General features: G+C 40.9%; 1 protein-coding gene across 1 annotated transcript in view; it reads left to right on the forward strand.

Annotated features, from left to right (window-relative positions):
* Nucleotides 1-13,017, forward strand: part of LOC119426823 (kinesin-1 heavy chain-like) — a 34,320-nt gene extending 21,303 nt beyond the window's left edge. The window contains exons 16-23 of the mRNA XM_037694405.1: nucleotides 5,671-5,859; nucleotides 6,024-6,141; nucleotides 10,547-10,602; nucleotides 10,695-10,804; nucleotides 10,888-10,989; nucleotides 11,076-11,136; nucleotides 12,804-12,875; nucleotides 13,003-13,017. Coding sequence (XP_037550333.1) covers nucleotides 5,671-5,859; nucleotides 6,024-6,141; nucleotides 10,547-10,602; nucleotides 10,695-10,804; nucleotides 10,888-10,989; nucleotides 11,076-11,136; nucleotides 12,804-12,875; nucleotides 13,003-13,017 — 723 coding nt within the window. The remainder of the gene's footprint in view (nucleotides 1-5,670; nucleotides 5,860-6,023; nucleotides 6,142-10,546; nucleotides 10,603-10,694; nucleotides 10,805-10,887; nucleotides 10,990-11,075; nucleotides 11,137-12,803; nucleotides 12,876-13,002) is intronic.
* The last annotated feature ends 3,021 nt before the right edge of the window (nucleotides 13,018-16,038 follow it).

The following is a 16,038-nucleotide window of genomic DNA, read 5'->3' on the forward strand; positions in this document are numbered from 1 at the left end:
AAAAACAATATAAACAGTGCAGAGAAAATTTCAGGCTGTGCCAAAAGTTGTGGAATAAAATTTGTTTTTAAAAGAGGCAGAAGTCTCGTGACAACGTGAAGACTCGGAGGTAGTGGTTGTTAGTTTGAAACTGAAGCTCCGGGGCAGATATAAAAAACAACACAGCGTTTTTGAAGCTCTATGTCAGAGCTTGATTCCTTTGGCAAAAGTCACATGATCAATGATGTCTAAATCTTCAAAAGTGCCAACGTTGCGTCTCTTCGTTGGTACCTGAATCATAGCTATAGGAAGTAAATCATTAGTAGGATTTGTGGTGTGTTTTGGTGGTACAATTTGCACAAAATATAACAAACCAGCAAACGACATATAGAAAACATGGAGCCAGCCATTCAGGGTTTTATGTTTTTATTTTATTAATCAAAAAGCTCTTTTATCCCAATGATTTATTTTTTATTTTTAGAAAAACACTATATGTACGTTTGTGACAATCTGATCTCAAACAAACTGGTTTGTTACATAAAGTCATGGAGGCAGGAAACCTGCAACAAAAGTGTCATTCCAGATTGATTTTGTGTTGTGAATTAGATATGATTTATTTTTTAAAAATCTGGTTACAAATGTCGTCACAAGCAAAGGGGCATCATGCCATGCCACATGTTTTAACATGTTTATCAAAATTATTTATTCATTAAATAACTATAACTTTATTCTTTCACCTACAAGATAATAAAAGTTCACAGCAGCTCAATGACATCCTGATATCTGAGAGAAATGTCTCAAGATGTTAAACAAAAGCTGTCAGCTCTGTTGGTTGGACATCCATGATGAAGCCAATCCTTTCATGCTGTGGTTTCAAACTGATCTTTATACTTTTGGCCACACGTCACCAACAGGGAGCATGTTGAAAAGCTTTGAGTAATGAACCCTTTTTCGAAACAAGCTTCAGTACTTCAGAAAAGCTTAATTTACCCATCACTACTCAGAGGTAAGATCCATCCATCCATTTTCTTCCACTTATCGGGGGTCGGGTCACGGGGGTAGCAGCCTAAGTAGGGAGGCCCAGACTTCCCTCTCCCCAGCCACTTGGTCCAGCTCCTCTGGGGGAACCCCGAGGCGTTCCCAGGCCAGCCAAGAAACATAGTCCCTCCAGCGTGTCCTGGGTCTTCCCCTGGGCCTCCTCCCGGTGGGTCGTGTCCGGAACACCTCACCAGGGAGATGTCCAGGAGGCATCCTAAACAGATGCCTGAGCCACCTCAACTGGCTCCTCTGGAGAAGCAGCGGCTCTACTCTGAGTCTCTCCCGGATGATCGAGCTTCTCACCCTATCTGTAAGGGAGAGCCCAGACACCCTGCGGAGAAAACATTTCGGCAATTTGTATCCGAGATCTTGTTCTTTCGGTCACAACCCAAAGCTCATGACCATAGATGAGGGTGGGAACGTAGATCGATTGGTAAATTGAGAGCTTCGCCTTTTGACTCAGCTCTCTCTTCACCCCGACAGACCTGTACAGCGCCCGCTTCACTGCAGACGCTGCACCTATCTGCCTATCAAGCTCACGCTCCATTTTTCCCTCATTCACGAACAAGACCCCAAGACACTTGAACTCCTCCACTTGGGGCAGGACCTCCTCCCTGACGCGGAGAGGGCACTCTACCCTTTTCCAGCTCAAGACCATGGCCTCAGATTTGGAGGAACTGATCCTCATCCCGGCCGCGTCGTACTCGGCTGCGAATCGCTCCAGCGAAAGCTGTAGATCACGATCTGATGAAGCCAATAGGACCACATCATCTGCAAAAAGCAGAGGAGCAATCCTAAGGCCACCAAGATGGATCCCCTCAACACCTTGGCTGCGCCTAGAAATTCTGTCCATAAAAGTTATGAACAAAATCGGTGACAAAGGGCAACCTTGGTGGAGTCCAACTCTCATCGGGAACAAGCCCGACTTACTGCCGGCAATGTGGACCAGGCTCTGACACCGGTCATACAGGGACCTAACAGCCCATATCAAAGGGCCCGATACCCCATACTCCCAGAGTACCCCCCACAGTGTTCCCCAAGGGACGTGGTCAAACGCCTTCTCCAAGTCCACAAAGCACATGTAGACCGGTTGGGCAAACTCCCACACACCCTCCAGGACCCTGCTGAGAGTGTAGAGCTGGTCCAGTGTTCCACGGCCAGGACGAAAACCGCACTGCTCCTCCTGAATCCGAGGTTTGACTATCCGACGGACCCTCCTCTCCAGAACCCCTGAATAGACCTTACTAGGGAGGCTTAAGAGCGTGATCCCCCTGTAGTTTGAACACAATCTAGGGTCCCCCTTTTTGAATAGGGGGACCACCACCCCGGTCTGTCAATCCAAGGGAACTTCCCCCGATGTCCACGCAATATTGCAGAGTCGCGTAAGCCAACACAACCCTACAACATCCAGAGCCTTAAGGAATGTTTTTTTCAGAGGTAAGATGAAGAAAAAAAAACAAAATAACGAGTTGACATGGCAGCAAAAAATCTTTACAGAAAATATTCTCAGATAATCATGAGGAAACAACTGACCAAACATGGACAGTCATGGGAGATGTAAAGCACAGACATGAAAGTAACACAGTGACACAAAATACTAAGAAACACTAATGACAGACAATGGCAAACACCTGGGGAGACAAGAAGGATCTGGTGAGAGTGGCCAGGAAGAAGCATAACCACCTAAGGAAAAACACTGGGGAAAACTGAAACACACGTAATCAGAACAAAAGAATCAAAAGAAACCGAAATAAAAATATCACAAAGTCACTGAATCCTCCTAGAACCTTGGTGAGTCGTCACCTGACAACCTTAAAAAATATCAAAAACTCAGGAGGGCAGAAACCATCAGATGGACAATTGTAACTATAAACAAAAACTGGCAGGTAACAGACCTGGGAGAAACAAAAAAACAACGAAAAATAAAAAACATCCAATCAAAGGACTCAATAGTTCAGCTGGAAAACTCTCGGCACGTCAAGTCAAGTCAAGTCAATTTTATTTGTATAGAACATTTAAAACAGGATTTGTTACCAAAGTGCATTAACAAAAGAGAGATGTACATGAGGAAACTAAGCTGCAGCCACTTGAGCGGTGCCACCTTTTTAGATGTGACAACGTGAGGAAAGGGGAGATCAGAAAGCTGAAGCTTCTAGTTTACGTATCCTCCAGGAGCAATTTGAGACAAGTTGGCCTGTCCAAGGACAGTGAGGAGGTCAAATTCTGATGAACAATAATTATTTGGGCCACATTCAAGTTCTGCTGGTACACGATGGCGAATCCTAACAGCCAGATTTAGTGGACATTCCACTTGGTCCGTGATTGATTAGTTTTCTCTAAGATTGAATCCTTCATGCCGGCGAGTTCCAGGAGCCACAAGTGGCCTACGATCCTCAGAAATCACGTCCAGCTTGCGGTTAAGCTCGATAAACATACGAGTCTGAGAGGTCAAGGCACAAATTTTTCATTCATTCAACTTTTATTTAGACAGGTTAATCCAACTGAGCCTCAAGAACTCATTTACAAGAGAGACCTGATTTCAACAAAGAATGATGATAACAATGGACAACAGCAACAACAATAGACTATCCTAAAAGACGCATACAGATTTTTTTTAATTTATTTTGTTACAAATTAAAGTAAGATGGCAAAAAACGTAACAAAAACAGCTAGATTATAAGGCGAATGTAGAAAACTAAAAACAGGAATATATCTGCATTGGTCCTTGCCAGGAGTCCAACAGATTCTTAAAGCCACTTAGAGAGGTCAAGGTAATTAATTAATCCTTCACATAAGGCTGGCAGCTTTACCATGGCTGAAACTGCTGCCAACATCTTCCTAATTTGTCATATTCAACCTTTATTTCATAAATTCACAATATCCTAGGTATTCGCCGATTCCAAAAAGCAGAAACCCTGTTATAAATTCAATAATGTAAACATCTTCTACGTCCTCCACAAACAGCACAGATAGGCACATCATCTTCCACCCCTCCCCAGGAATCAATGGTATACTCAGCTGTGTGGGTCCGTTCAGGGCATGAGGGCGCTCTAGCTCCCAGTCGTCTGGAGGAAAAAATGTATCAATTGCGTTGAGGGACCAGCTGACCAAATCCATAATAATTTTCTATTTGTAAGAAGTGTAAAGAGTGGCTCTGATTAACAGGACAAGAGAGCAAAAAAGCAGGAGGGAGGGAGGATAAGAGCGACTGTCTTCGTCAAGAGCCAAAGAGAGTCCCGTCAGGGGGCTCAAGAGTTTGGGTGGACTTCCTAGGGCTCATCCAGGACAGAAGCAAAGTTCAGGAGGATGGCCAGGAACCATCCAGAGTGGATCAAGTGAGGCGTTAGTCTTGGACCTCTTGAAGTTGAGTGAGCAAGAGGTGCCAGTCTTGGACCCTCTCAGAGACGGTTCAAATCCCAGCCCGGGGCCTTTCTGGGTGGAGTTTGCATGTTCTCTCTGTGCATTTGTGGGTTTTCTTCGGCTACTCCGGTTTCCTCCCACAGACCAAAAACATGCATGTTAGGCTGATTGGTAACTCTAAATTGTCCCTAGGTGAGAGAGAGAGAGTGAATGGTTGTTTGTCTTGTTTGTCTCTCTGTGTCCCTGTGATGGACTGGAGACCTGTCCAGGGTGTACCCCACCTCTCACACAGTAATGACTGCACATGGGCACCAGTGACCCCCATGACCCGAAATGGAAGAAGCGGTAAAGATAATGGATGGATAGATGGATGGATGGATGTTGTCAGATTTGCCCATGTGGGCAGCTCTAAATTTTTTGTCGAGCTTAAAAATGTTGCTTTTGGATCAGAAGCCATTTTTTTGATTAGCATGATGAGATGTAAAATGTGCTTCACTATGAACATGTAATATTATGTGATGGTTCTGACAGTTTTCAGTTCATATTAGGCTGGACCCATAAGGTTTTATGGATTGTTCCAAACATCCAAATCAGATGATTTTCCTTCTTAGTTCCTTGTGCTTTTTCATTGTTTTAGTATCTGTGTTAGCGCTGTCAACAAAAAAATAAATAAAACAGTTGAAAACATTCACAATCAATAATTATCCTAGGCCTTGTCAAGATAAAATACATTCTAGAACAATCACCACCATTTAAAATTTTCAAGTGATGTACATATGTATGCATGTACGTATGTAGAAAATTGATAGGGTGAGAAAAAATCCTCAATGAATTCAGACGTGTGTACCCTTTTCTTGTCTTTAAAAGGCCTTGAAGTTTTATGTTATATAGTCATTAAAGTCCCTGTGACATAAAATATTTGTAATAAATATGAATACATATTTGGAAAGATAAGATTAGTAACAGTGCAAAAAATATTATTGAGATGAACAGTTGTTGAAAAAATTGCATGAGCAGTAACAGGAAGTGATGACAATGGGGAACACCTGCATGTAAATAGAGCATTGCTTTAATGGCTAACAACCTTTACTGGAGTACCTGGAGAAAACCCATGCAAAGATGAGGAGAACTGCAATCTCCACACAGAAAGACCCTACATTTGGGGATTGAAGTGACCTGTTTGAATTGTTAAAAAAATACAGACAGCCCAAACAGTCATAATCTTAACCAACTGTGCAAACAAACTAGAATCTAACCAACATGAGTCTAACTGATATATTTTCAACACCTCAGCATCAAGAGAGCAGTGGTCTTATTGATGAAGAGTTCACTGCAGCCCGGCTCTACATTAGCAAGATGAAGTCTGTGGTAAAGACCATGGTGAAGCGTAGCAAGCAGCTGGAGAGCACCCAGTCTGAGAGAAGCCAGAGGCTGGATGAGACTGAAAAAGAGCTGACTGCCTGCCAGCTTTGCATTTCTCAGGTAACTGCTGCCAAATACAGCTGCATCATCAGCACATTCAGCAAAGTTTCAGATTATGTGGCCATAAATCAGGCAGCAGATTAAAAACTGTCCACAGATGTAACACTCTGAACCCACTCACTCATGAAGATTTTGTATTCTGTCATTCCTGTCCTGTTGTACAGTATGAAGCTAAAATCAAGTCCCTGACAGACTGCCTGCAGAATGTGGAGCAGAAGAAAAGACAGTTGGAGGAAAATGTGGACCTTCTAAATGAAGAAATAGTCCGGATCAAAGCTCAAGGTGAGCCACTTCTCTTTGGTGCTGCTAATTCGGTGAGTACAGCAAATCCTCTCATTGTGAACGTAATAAAGGTGCAAATCTCTCAGTGTCTGGCGATTTGATTCAATTCCAATTTTGGGCGTCACGATTTGATTTAAAATTGATTTTTCAATTCAGAAAAGATTTTTCTATTGAAATGGTCATAAATTTTGTTTCAATTATGTAACTGACAAGTGAAAAGATTAAACAACAATATAAATAGAACATTTATTTAAAACAATAATTTTAGGTTCTTTACTGTATCAAATCTTTTTGCTTCATTTTATATTTATACCAAAAATAGGAACAAATATAGGAGTGCATAAAATTATGTAACTTAAATTACCAGTGTTAGGTAATAGGTAATTTTATGTAATTTTCAAAACTTAACCTAATGTGAAATATACAGACTTCACAGTCTTAACCATCTTGATTTATATTTGGTAAATCTGTAACAAAATTTCAAAACCTGTGCAAACCTGCACAAAAACTCTTCTGAAGTGTAATTTATGAACCATGAACTGTATCATTTATAACTGGCTCCAGGCGATGTGTCTCATCTGGCCTCTTCAACCTGTTAAAAAAACAAATTACATAAAGATTTTTGTTTAACTCATATATATAAGTTTTTGTATAATATGAGAAAAAAACAGTTACCTATGAGCTGCAGCTGGTGCATTAATCAGAGCTGCTCACTCTTTATTTTTGTTTCATGGTGAAGTTGTGGCGTAGCTTTATCAAAAAAAATCTACAAACCGGATTCCAAAAAAGTTGGGACACTAAACAAATTGTGAATAAAAACTGAATGCAAAGATGTGGAGGTGCCAACATCTAATATTTTATTCAGAATAGAACACAAATCACAGATCAAAAGTTTAAACTGAGAGAATGTATCATTTTAAAGGAAAAATCTGTTGTTTCCAAATTTCATGGCGTCAACAAATCCCAAAAAAGTTGGGACAAGTCCATTTTTACCACTGTGTGGCATCCCCCCTTCTTCTTACAACACTCAACAGACGTCTGGGGACAGAGGAGACCAGTTTCTCAAGTTTAGAAATAGGAATGCTCTCCCATTCAGGTCTAATACAGGCCTCTAACTGTTCAATCGTCTTGGGCCTTCTTTGTCGCACCTTCCTCTTTATGATGTGCCAAATGTTCTCTATAGGTGAAAGATCTGGACTGCAGGCTGGCCATGTCAGTACCCGGATCCTTCTCCTACGTAGCCATGATGTTGTGATTGCTGCAGAATGTGGTCTGGCATTATCGTGTTGAAAAATGCAGGGTCTTCCCTGAAAGAGAGGACGTCTAGATGGGAGCATATGTTGTTCTAGAACCTGAACATAGTTTTCTGCATTAATGGTGCCTTTCCAGACATGCAAGCTGCCCATGCTACAAGCGCTCATGCAACCCCATACCATTAGTGATGCAGGCTTCTGAACGGAGCGTTGATAACAACTTGGGCTATCCTTGTCCTCTCTGGTCCGGATGACATGGCGTCCCAGTGTTCCATAAAGAACTTCAAATCGTGACTCGTCTGACCACAGAACAGTCTTCCATTTTGCCACACTCCATTTTAAATGACCCCTGGTCCAGTGCAAATGTCTGAACATGTGGAGCTTGCTTAGAAATGGCTTCCTCTTTGCACTGTAGAGTTTCAGCTGGCAACGGCGGATGGCACGGTGGATTGTGTTCACTGACAATGCTTTCTGGAAGTATTCCTGAGCCCATTCTGTTATTTCCTTGACAGTGGCATTCCTGTTTGAGGTGTAGTGACGTTTAAGGGCCCGGAGATCACGAGCATCCAGTAGAGTTTTACAGCCCTGACCCTTACGCACAACGATTGTTCCAGATTCTCGGAATCTTTTGATGATGATATGCACGGTTGATGATGATAACTTAAAAGTCTTTGCTATTTGACGCTGGGTAACACCATTCTGGTATTGCTGCACTATCTTTCTGCACAACAATGGTGGAATTGGTGATCCTCTTACCATCTTGGCTTCTGAGAGACACTGACACTCTGAGAAGCTCTTTTTATATCCAATCATGTTGTCAATTGACCTAATTAGTGTTAATTGGTCTTCCAGCTGTTCGTTATATGCTCAATTTAATTTTTCCAGCCACTTATTGCTACTTGTCCCAACTTTTTTGGGATTTGATGAAACTGTGAAATTTTGAATCAACATATTTTTCCTTTAAAATGTTACATTTACTCAGATTAAACTTTTGATCTGTCATCTATGTTATATTACGAATAAAATATTAGATGTTGGCACGTCCACATCATTGCATTCAGTTTTTATTCACAATTTGTTTAGTGTCCCAACTTTTTTGGAATCCGGTTTGCATGTGAAGGAATAACATACATTGAATCCAGCGTATTAAAAATAAAACTAAACCCCTCACATTCCACTGAGCTGTCTGCTCATAAATCTTTTTGATATAGCAGAAGATGGAGAGGGAAATCTGTGCAGCCCTGCTTGGGAATCATCTGAAAGTTTGTTGCAGAGCTCGCTATCTGCTGCTTTCGCATTCATCTTCCGTGCATTTTGTCATATTTCCAAAATACTGTACCATAATTTTATTTTACACTTCTTGCAAACAACCATGCTCTTGTTATGCTTTGTCTTCCCCCGGAAAATTGTAGGATCCGAAATGATTTTTAACTATGTAGGAGCGGGTTGAATCGCGCTGTCGTCCCGCTCCATGCTAGTAGACTTCATTCAGATAAAGGGAGCTGGCTAACTAACTTGCTGTATGGTGGCCTACACGGCCCAATTCTACGGCGGCTGAGCGGACACATAATGCGATATATTGTACGCTCGGGAGTGGAAGTAGGAAAAAAAAAACTTAAATGCATTTTAAAATTGATTTATGGGCCTTTAGAATCTATTCAGAACCGCCAGAACCAATAATCTAGATTCTTTATAAAAATCAATTTTTTTCTCAACTCCTAGAACGTAATTTTATTCAGCAGGTGACTTGTAAAATACACATTTTGAACAAGTCTCATTATTAACGTATGTGCAATGATAATAATTATATAGTCTGTAAAAGACCTCCAGCTGACACAGCACATAAGTGAAGTTACTGTAAAAATGTAACCATTTTGAAACTTAGCATTTGCATTATCTTGGGGTCTGACAGTTCGCTGTTCTCCGATGACCCGCTGCTTCTTGCTCACACTCAGCAGAGCGGCTACAAGGAAAGTTTAGTCTTTTTTTTTTGGCAGCTCCTCTTTGCACGGGTCATCACAATGAGCACTCGTACAAAACATTTGGCAATGGTTTTATGCCCAATGCCCTCCCTGACACAACTTGGACTCGAACCTGCAGCCTCAGGATTATGAGACTGCAGCACTGACAGCTAAGTTACTACAGCATGACATAGTGTTAAAATAAATGTCATGAATTGGAAGAGAAATTTGCATTAGAACAAGTTTGTAATTAGAGGTTCTACTGTGTATTCAAGGATCTACATAAATAAATACAGCAACGCAAATCTACAAAAAACTGGTATACTGATCAGGCTGACTGAAGGTGAGAGTGAAAACTGACATAGGGAACGCAGGGTCTGAAATAAAACACAAGAAACAAACACAACAGAACTCAAAGGAGCAATATAAAACATAAATCGTGAAAGGAGAAAGCACAGATATGATATATATAGTTGATGAATGAAGAAAAATAAAGGTCAAGAGTTCTCCCTCCCACACATGAGCGTATAGGTGGTTTGAGCATCTGATAAGGATACCTTCTGGGTGTCTCTCTACGGACGTGCTCCATCATGTCCGAGTGGGAAGAGACTCCCGGGAAGACCCAGGACACACTGGACAGACTATGTCTCCTGGCTGGCTTGGGAACACCTTGGGGTCCTCCCAGAAGAGCTGGAAGAGATGGCGTGGACAAGAGATGTCTGTGCCTCCCTGTTTAAACTGCTGCCCCAATGACTACTTTGAAACAAGTGGAAGATGATGGATGGATGGATGGATGGATGGATGGATGGATGGATGGATAAATGCTTCTACAAACACTCTGTTATTGTATACTTGACTGACTGCATAGTCAGAGTTAATCATTTGTGCTACTTAAAACTCTCATTAATAAAACTTTATCAGTTATTGCAAAGTTTAACAATGTGCTTAACAAACATAAATCCGTCTGAAAGAAAATTCCCTGCAATTATTTTTTATCTTTGGTCCAATTGGTGAAAATTCGTAATGATTTTAAATCCTATTTTTAAAACCATTTGGTAAATATTTAAAACTATAAAAAGCTATTGAAGAAAAAACTATAACATTTGTTATTTTTATCATAAGTATTTTAAAAAGCGTCCTATTTTTTTAATTGTTGGCGATCGTTAAACTGTTTATTTGGTCTCCTTCTAGAAAAAGTCAACACCATGGAGAAGGAGAATGAGATCCAGTCTGCTAATGAAGTGAAGGTACCTTGTCTTGAAGCTGATGATTATAAGTCTGGTTCTAGATTGGACGTTTACTCATGACATACTATGAATCTGTGCTGGCATGTGTTCAGGAGGCGGTGGAGAAGCAGATCCAGACTCACAGAGAGGCCCATCAGAAGCAGATCAGTAGTCTGAGAGACGAGCTGGAAAACAAAGAAAAGGTTGTCACTGAGCTGCAAGAGTAAGACAACAAGTTACCAAATGCTTTACCATTCTGTTGGAGCATCCGAGCCTGTGTTGATTCTGTGAGTGTTGCTGGTGCAGTTTGAGCCAGAAGGTCATGCTGGAGCAGGAGAGGCTAAGAGTGGAGCATGAGAAGCTGAAGGCTGCTGACCAGGAGAAGAGCCGCCAGCTGCAAGAGCTCACGTAAGACTTGGTGTTAAATCAGAAATACATTTTTTGTCACTGCTGGGTGTGCGTGCTTCTATTAACACCTATTTCATGTGTGACAGAGTGCTGCAGGACAGACGGGAACAGGCCAAGCAGGACTTGAAAGGACTGGAGGAGACTGTGGTCAGTTATTTGTATGATTACCTAAACTGTCCAGCTAAAGTATGACTTCATCCTAATGACAAAACGGTAACACCCATCACCTTGTATCTAGTTAAAGAAATGTAAGTACTATCTAGCTGTGGGCAGACCAGCTGAGATACTAGTGGGTCTTAATGGTCTGACCATGGGGCCATCACCTCTTAATAACAAGTCTCAACCCAAATTGAAGTATATTTTTAAGTTTCTGAAATTTATTGAGCATACACGGTGAATCGAACAAGGTTAAGTCAAGTCATCTGGACGAATTGTTCTTAGAAGAATATGTCCAGATGACCTGACTTAACCTTGTTAGATTTTTGTACGTGGATTATTGAGCATCCATCAGGACATCCACAACGAAGTTTATCACTAGACAAAATTACTTGCAAGTGGTGAGTCCAGGGCGGGAAGTATTCCCTTTTACACTCAATTAGCAGCATTGTAATTAAATTTCATAGGAACTGCTATGTCGCAGCCATTTTAAATTTAGTTAAGTTGTAATTTTATTGAGTTCCACTGTGAGTTCTTGTCCTATGTCGCTCTGCGGCAGGAAAATGTCCACTGCAATGACTATTTCAAGTTATTAGTATAGAATTATTATTATTATTTGCCTGTTTTCTTTGACTTAATGTTGGCTAATAGGAAATAAATGCCTCAGGTAACACCACAAGCTTCACTACCTCCACATTACAGCTACCTTTGTTTGTTTGTCTGTGGTTAGCTCACCCTGGGTTACATTTCCTCTTGGGCAGAACAATCTTACCGTTCACGTAAAATATTTGATAATGTACTTATAGAAACAATTCTTGAATGTTTTTCATATTGTGTTAATGCTCTGTTACAGTAGACCTAGCCCACTACTGGAGTTTTAATTAGGTATTTTAAGCTACTAATAAACATGATGGATGATGATCATATTGCTTTATGCTAGGCCATTGATAAGAAGGAGTGATTATTATTATTGTTTCATATTGACTAGTGATTTTTTTTCATTAAAATTTGAGAAGCGGAGCATGCTTGATTCACACAAGGAGAGCTGTTGGTCAGGCTACTTCTTGTTGTGCCATTAACTCTAAAATAGTCATTAAATCAAGTGTAATTTATGTAGGTAAAACTAGATATTTGACAACCTGTTAAAATACACCAGAATGCAGGAAATGGCATCTCATTTATTCAGAATTTTCTGGGGAAGAATCCACAGACCCCACCACCCCCAATCAGGGTGTTGGGTGTTGGGTGCCCCCCCCCCATTACAAATGCTTCCTGGATGGCTCCCTTTAGAGGTTTTCCAGGCATGTCCCACTGGTAGGAGGCCCCGGAGAAGATCCAGAAGTTGCTGGAGAGATTGTGTATCTTCTGTGGCCTGGGAATGCCTCTGGGTCCCCCAGCTGGAAAGTGTCACTGGGGAGGGGGTTGTCTGGGTTTCTCTCATGGCTCTGTTGTCTCCACGACCCAATTATGGGTAAGTGATGGATGGATGATGGATGGATGTATGCATGATGGATGGTTAATTACAGCAACAAACAAATATTTCTGTACAACAACTGGGAATTCTAAGATATATATTGCAACATGAGAAAACTAGACAGTTGTGAAGGTTTTAAACTTGTCTTTTTTGCCCTTCTAAGCTGATTTTATTTGTTTTTTAGGCTCGAGAGCTGCAGACCCTGCATAATTTGAGGGGACTTTTTGTTCAAGATTTAGCCACTCGAGTCAAAAAGGTAAAAGTCCTTATTTTCTCTGTGTGAATAAACGGGTTTGATTTTGTTGTCTGAAAGTTCTAAAGATAGATCATACATGTTGGTGTATCTGTCGTTGTAACATTTGATCTTGTTTTATTTAATTTAGCATGATACAGAATGAACGCCACGTAAGCCACTGCACTTACTATCAGAAACATGTCTTCATATTCTTCTGCAAAACGGCTCCACTCTGGTTTGGACCATGATGTTCTTTAATGATTCAAGGGAACACAACAGACAGTGTCTGTGATAAGTAGGGCGTCTGATTCTTCAAAGGTACTGTATATAAATTAGGGACCATAGTCTCAGCATGGTGCACGTGTCCTGCCTGAGAGGCCTGATGAAATAAATAAAAGGGAGACTAGGTTCTTCTGAAAGACACAAAAAGGGGTTTGTTGTACTAAAGTAAAAACTAATAAATTTCACACAATTTCTTGGCCTTTTTGGTACTGGTATCTTTTTAAAATTAAAATACAGTAGTCCCTCGTTTATCTCGGGGGTTCCGTTCCCAGCCCCCTCGCAATAAGTGAAAAACCTCAAAGTAGGTATAGTAGTACAAATAGTAGTATTAGTAGTTAATTTTAGTATTCATATATATATATAGTAAGGCTTGATAAACCCTGCCCACACTCTTGCAATATTCAAAATAATGTATCTAAACTCTAAAGGCTGTAAAAGACACATAATGTCATGATTGCAGCTCTCTGCCACGCCCACTTCTCCACTGCAATCACCCTCATCACTTCCCAATCTCCCTCCTTCTGCGTAAATAAACAATTTAAATTTAACTACTGTAATATTTTAAATGAACAATCCATGCTGCATGGATTGTTCATTTAAAATATTACAGTAGTCCCTCATTTATGTTTACTTTGTGAACAAAATATTTATTCGAAGTTCTATCAGGAGGAGCAAGTCAGCTGTCACTCAAAGAGCTCGATCATCGGTGGAGAATCCGAAGCTGCAATGACGTCAGAGGGAGCGGAGGTTTGGACAGACGTGGGTCATTCACACAGCGCAGGAAAACAAAACTTATTTGAGGGTTTTAGCTGGAATCGATGGTCTGAAGGCAGAGCAGACGTGGAGGTCCAGATATCTGATCGTGGGCAGAAGGATCTGTCTTGGGCGAGGCAAAGGAGAGGAATTTGTGTTTGAAATTGGTCAGGAACAGACAATCTGCAGACATTGGGGAGCACTTTAAGAAGTGCAGCACACAAAAATAAATAATTAAATAAATAAAAGCACAGCACAAAAAAACAATTTATTTAAAATAAATTATTTTAAATGATTTAGCACCGGCTGCAGCAGGTTGGGGGGTCACTGGCCATTCGGAGCATCAGGACATTTCCAGGTGGCCTGGCCGTTCACCAAGGGCGCTTGATTATTTAAAATAAAGCAGTGCATGCAGCGTGGATTGTTTATTTAAACTATTACAGTACAGTTTTTAATTTTAAATTGTTTATTTACACAGAAGGAGGGAGATTGGGAGTGATGAGCACGAGTGTGATTGCAGCTGAGAAGTGGGGAAGTGGGTGTGGCAGAGAGTGGAGATCATGACTACACTGCTGCAGGAGGGAGCTTCTCCCTGCACCTGTGGGTGTTACACGGGTGCAGCAGGTGCTAAATCATTTAAAATATTTTATTTTAAATAAACAATCGATGCTGCTTGTGCAGCTCATTCATCAGTCAGCCAATTGTGTATCATGTCCAGTCTTACTTTGAAAAACTGCGAAAGTCGAACCGCGAAGTAGTGAGGGACTACTGTATTACAGTATTTCAATTTAAATAGTAGAGAAGAGAAGCACAGCAGGACAGAAAAGGGTTAACCCTTCACGCAGCTCTGCAGCACGGAGCAGAAATGTACCTCTTGATAAATTACACTTCAACAACTGAACATAGAAGTTCGAAAATAATTAAAAATAACTTTTAACACGTTTAACAACAAAGTCTATGCTAAATAATCCAGGTATACAATCTAACATTTTTCAGTCAGGGGCGTACCAAAGAGACCATCTTATCACAAGCAAAACTGGTTTGTTCCACTTTGGAGTAAGCTGTTGGGGGAAGAATCAGTTTTGTTGTGTGTTTCCTTTACTGATGAAGCCTTCTGGATCGAAGGATCGGACTGAAAAATGTTGGGTTTTAACACTTTTGTATTTTGTGAGTATGACGATTTTACGATGTGACATATTTTGAATTTTAAGTTGGAAGGCAAAAGTCAATCGGTGCATCTGGACAGCAAAGGGTTAACCCTTCAGAAGCTGCTGCAGCAGGAGGAGAAATGTGGGCGTGGCAGAGAGCGGAGATCATGACATGCTGCAGGAGGGAGCTTTTCCCTGCACCTAATGATTTAGCAGGTGCTAAATCATTTAAAATAATGTTTTTTAAATAAACAATCCATGGCTCATTCATCAATCTGCCATTGTGTGTCATGTCCAATCTTACTTTGAAAAACCATGAAAGTTGAACCGCAAAGTATCGAGGGACTACTGTACTTTCAAGCTGGGGCTGAGACAGCAGGTTTTTTTGTGCTTGTATTTTTTGTAAAGATTGAGGTGCCATTCTGTGTTTGTCTCTCCTTCCTGTCCTCTCAAACCTCAGACGGTTGAAGCAGATGTTCGCTTGTCCTGAGCCTGCTTCTGCTGGAGGTTTCTTCCTGTTAAAAGGGAGTTTTTCCTTTCCACTGTTGCCATTGTGCTTGCTCAGGATGGGAGACTGTGATGAAGAGTACTTTCTATTGGAACAAAGACAAAAAACAAAAATGTTTAGAAATAATTACAAATACAAACGGTAGAGTAGAGCAAATCAAGAGAGCAGCAGAGAGAGGAAATGTGGTCAGTTTGTCCTCCAGCAGTCCAAGCCTATAGCAGCCTAACTAAGGGATACCTCAGGAAACCCAAGTCAACCCTAACTATGGGATTTCTCAAAAGGGAAAGACTTAAGCCTAATCTTAAAAGTAGACAAGGTGTCAGCCTCACGGACAAAAACTGGAAGTTAGTTCCACAAGAGAGGACTACACAAGCTGAAAACTTAAACATAATTGTATTGATTGAAATGATCATTTCAGGGTAGAAAACTGTCAGTCTGGCAAATAAAAAATCCTTTAAGTTAATTTATACTCTGCAAAAACTTTCTGTATTAT

The sequence above is a fragment of the Nematolebias whitei genome, chromosome 20 (assembly GCF_014905685.2).
Source record: "Nematolebias whitei isolate Nwh7 chromosome 20, NemWhi1, whole genome shotgun sequence".
Lineage (NCBI taxonomy): Eukaryota > Metazoa > Chordata > Actinopteri > Cyprinodontiformes > Rivulidae > Nematolebias > Nematolebias whitei.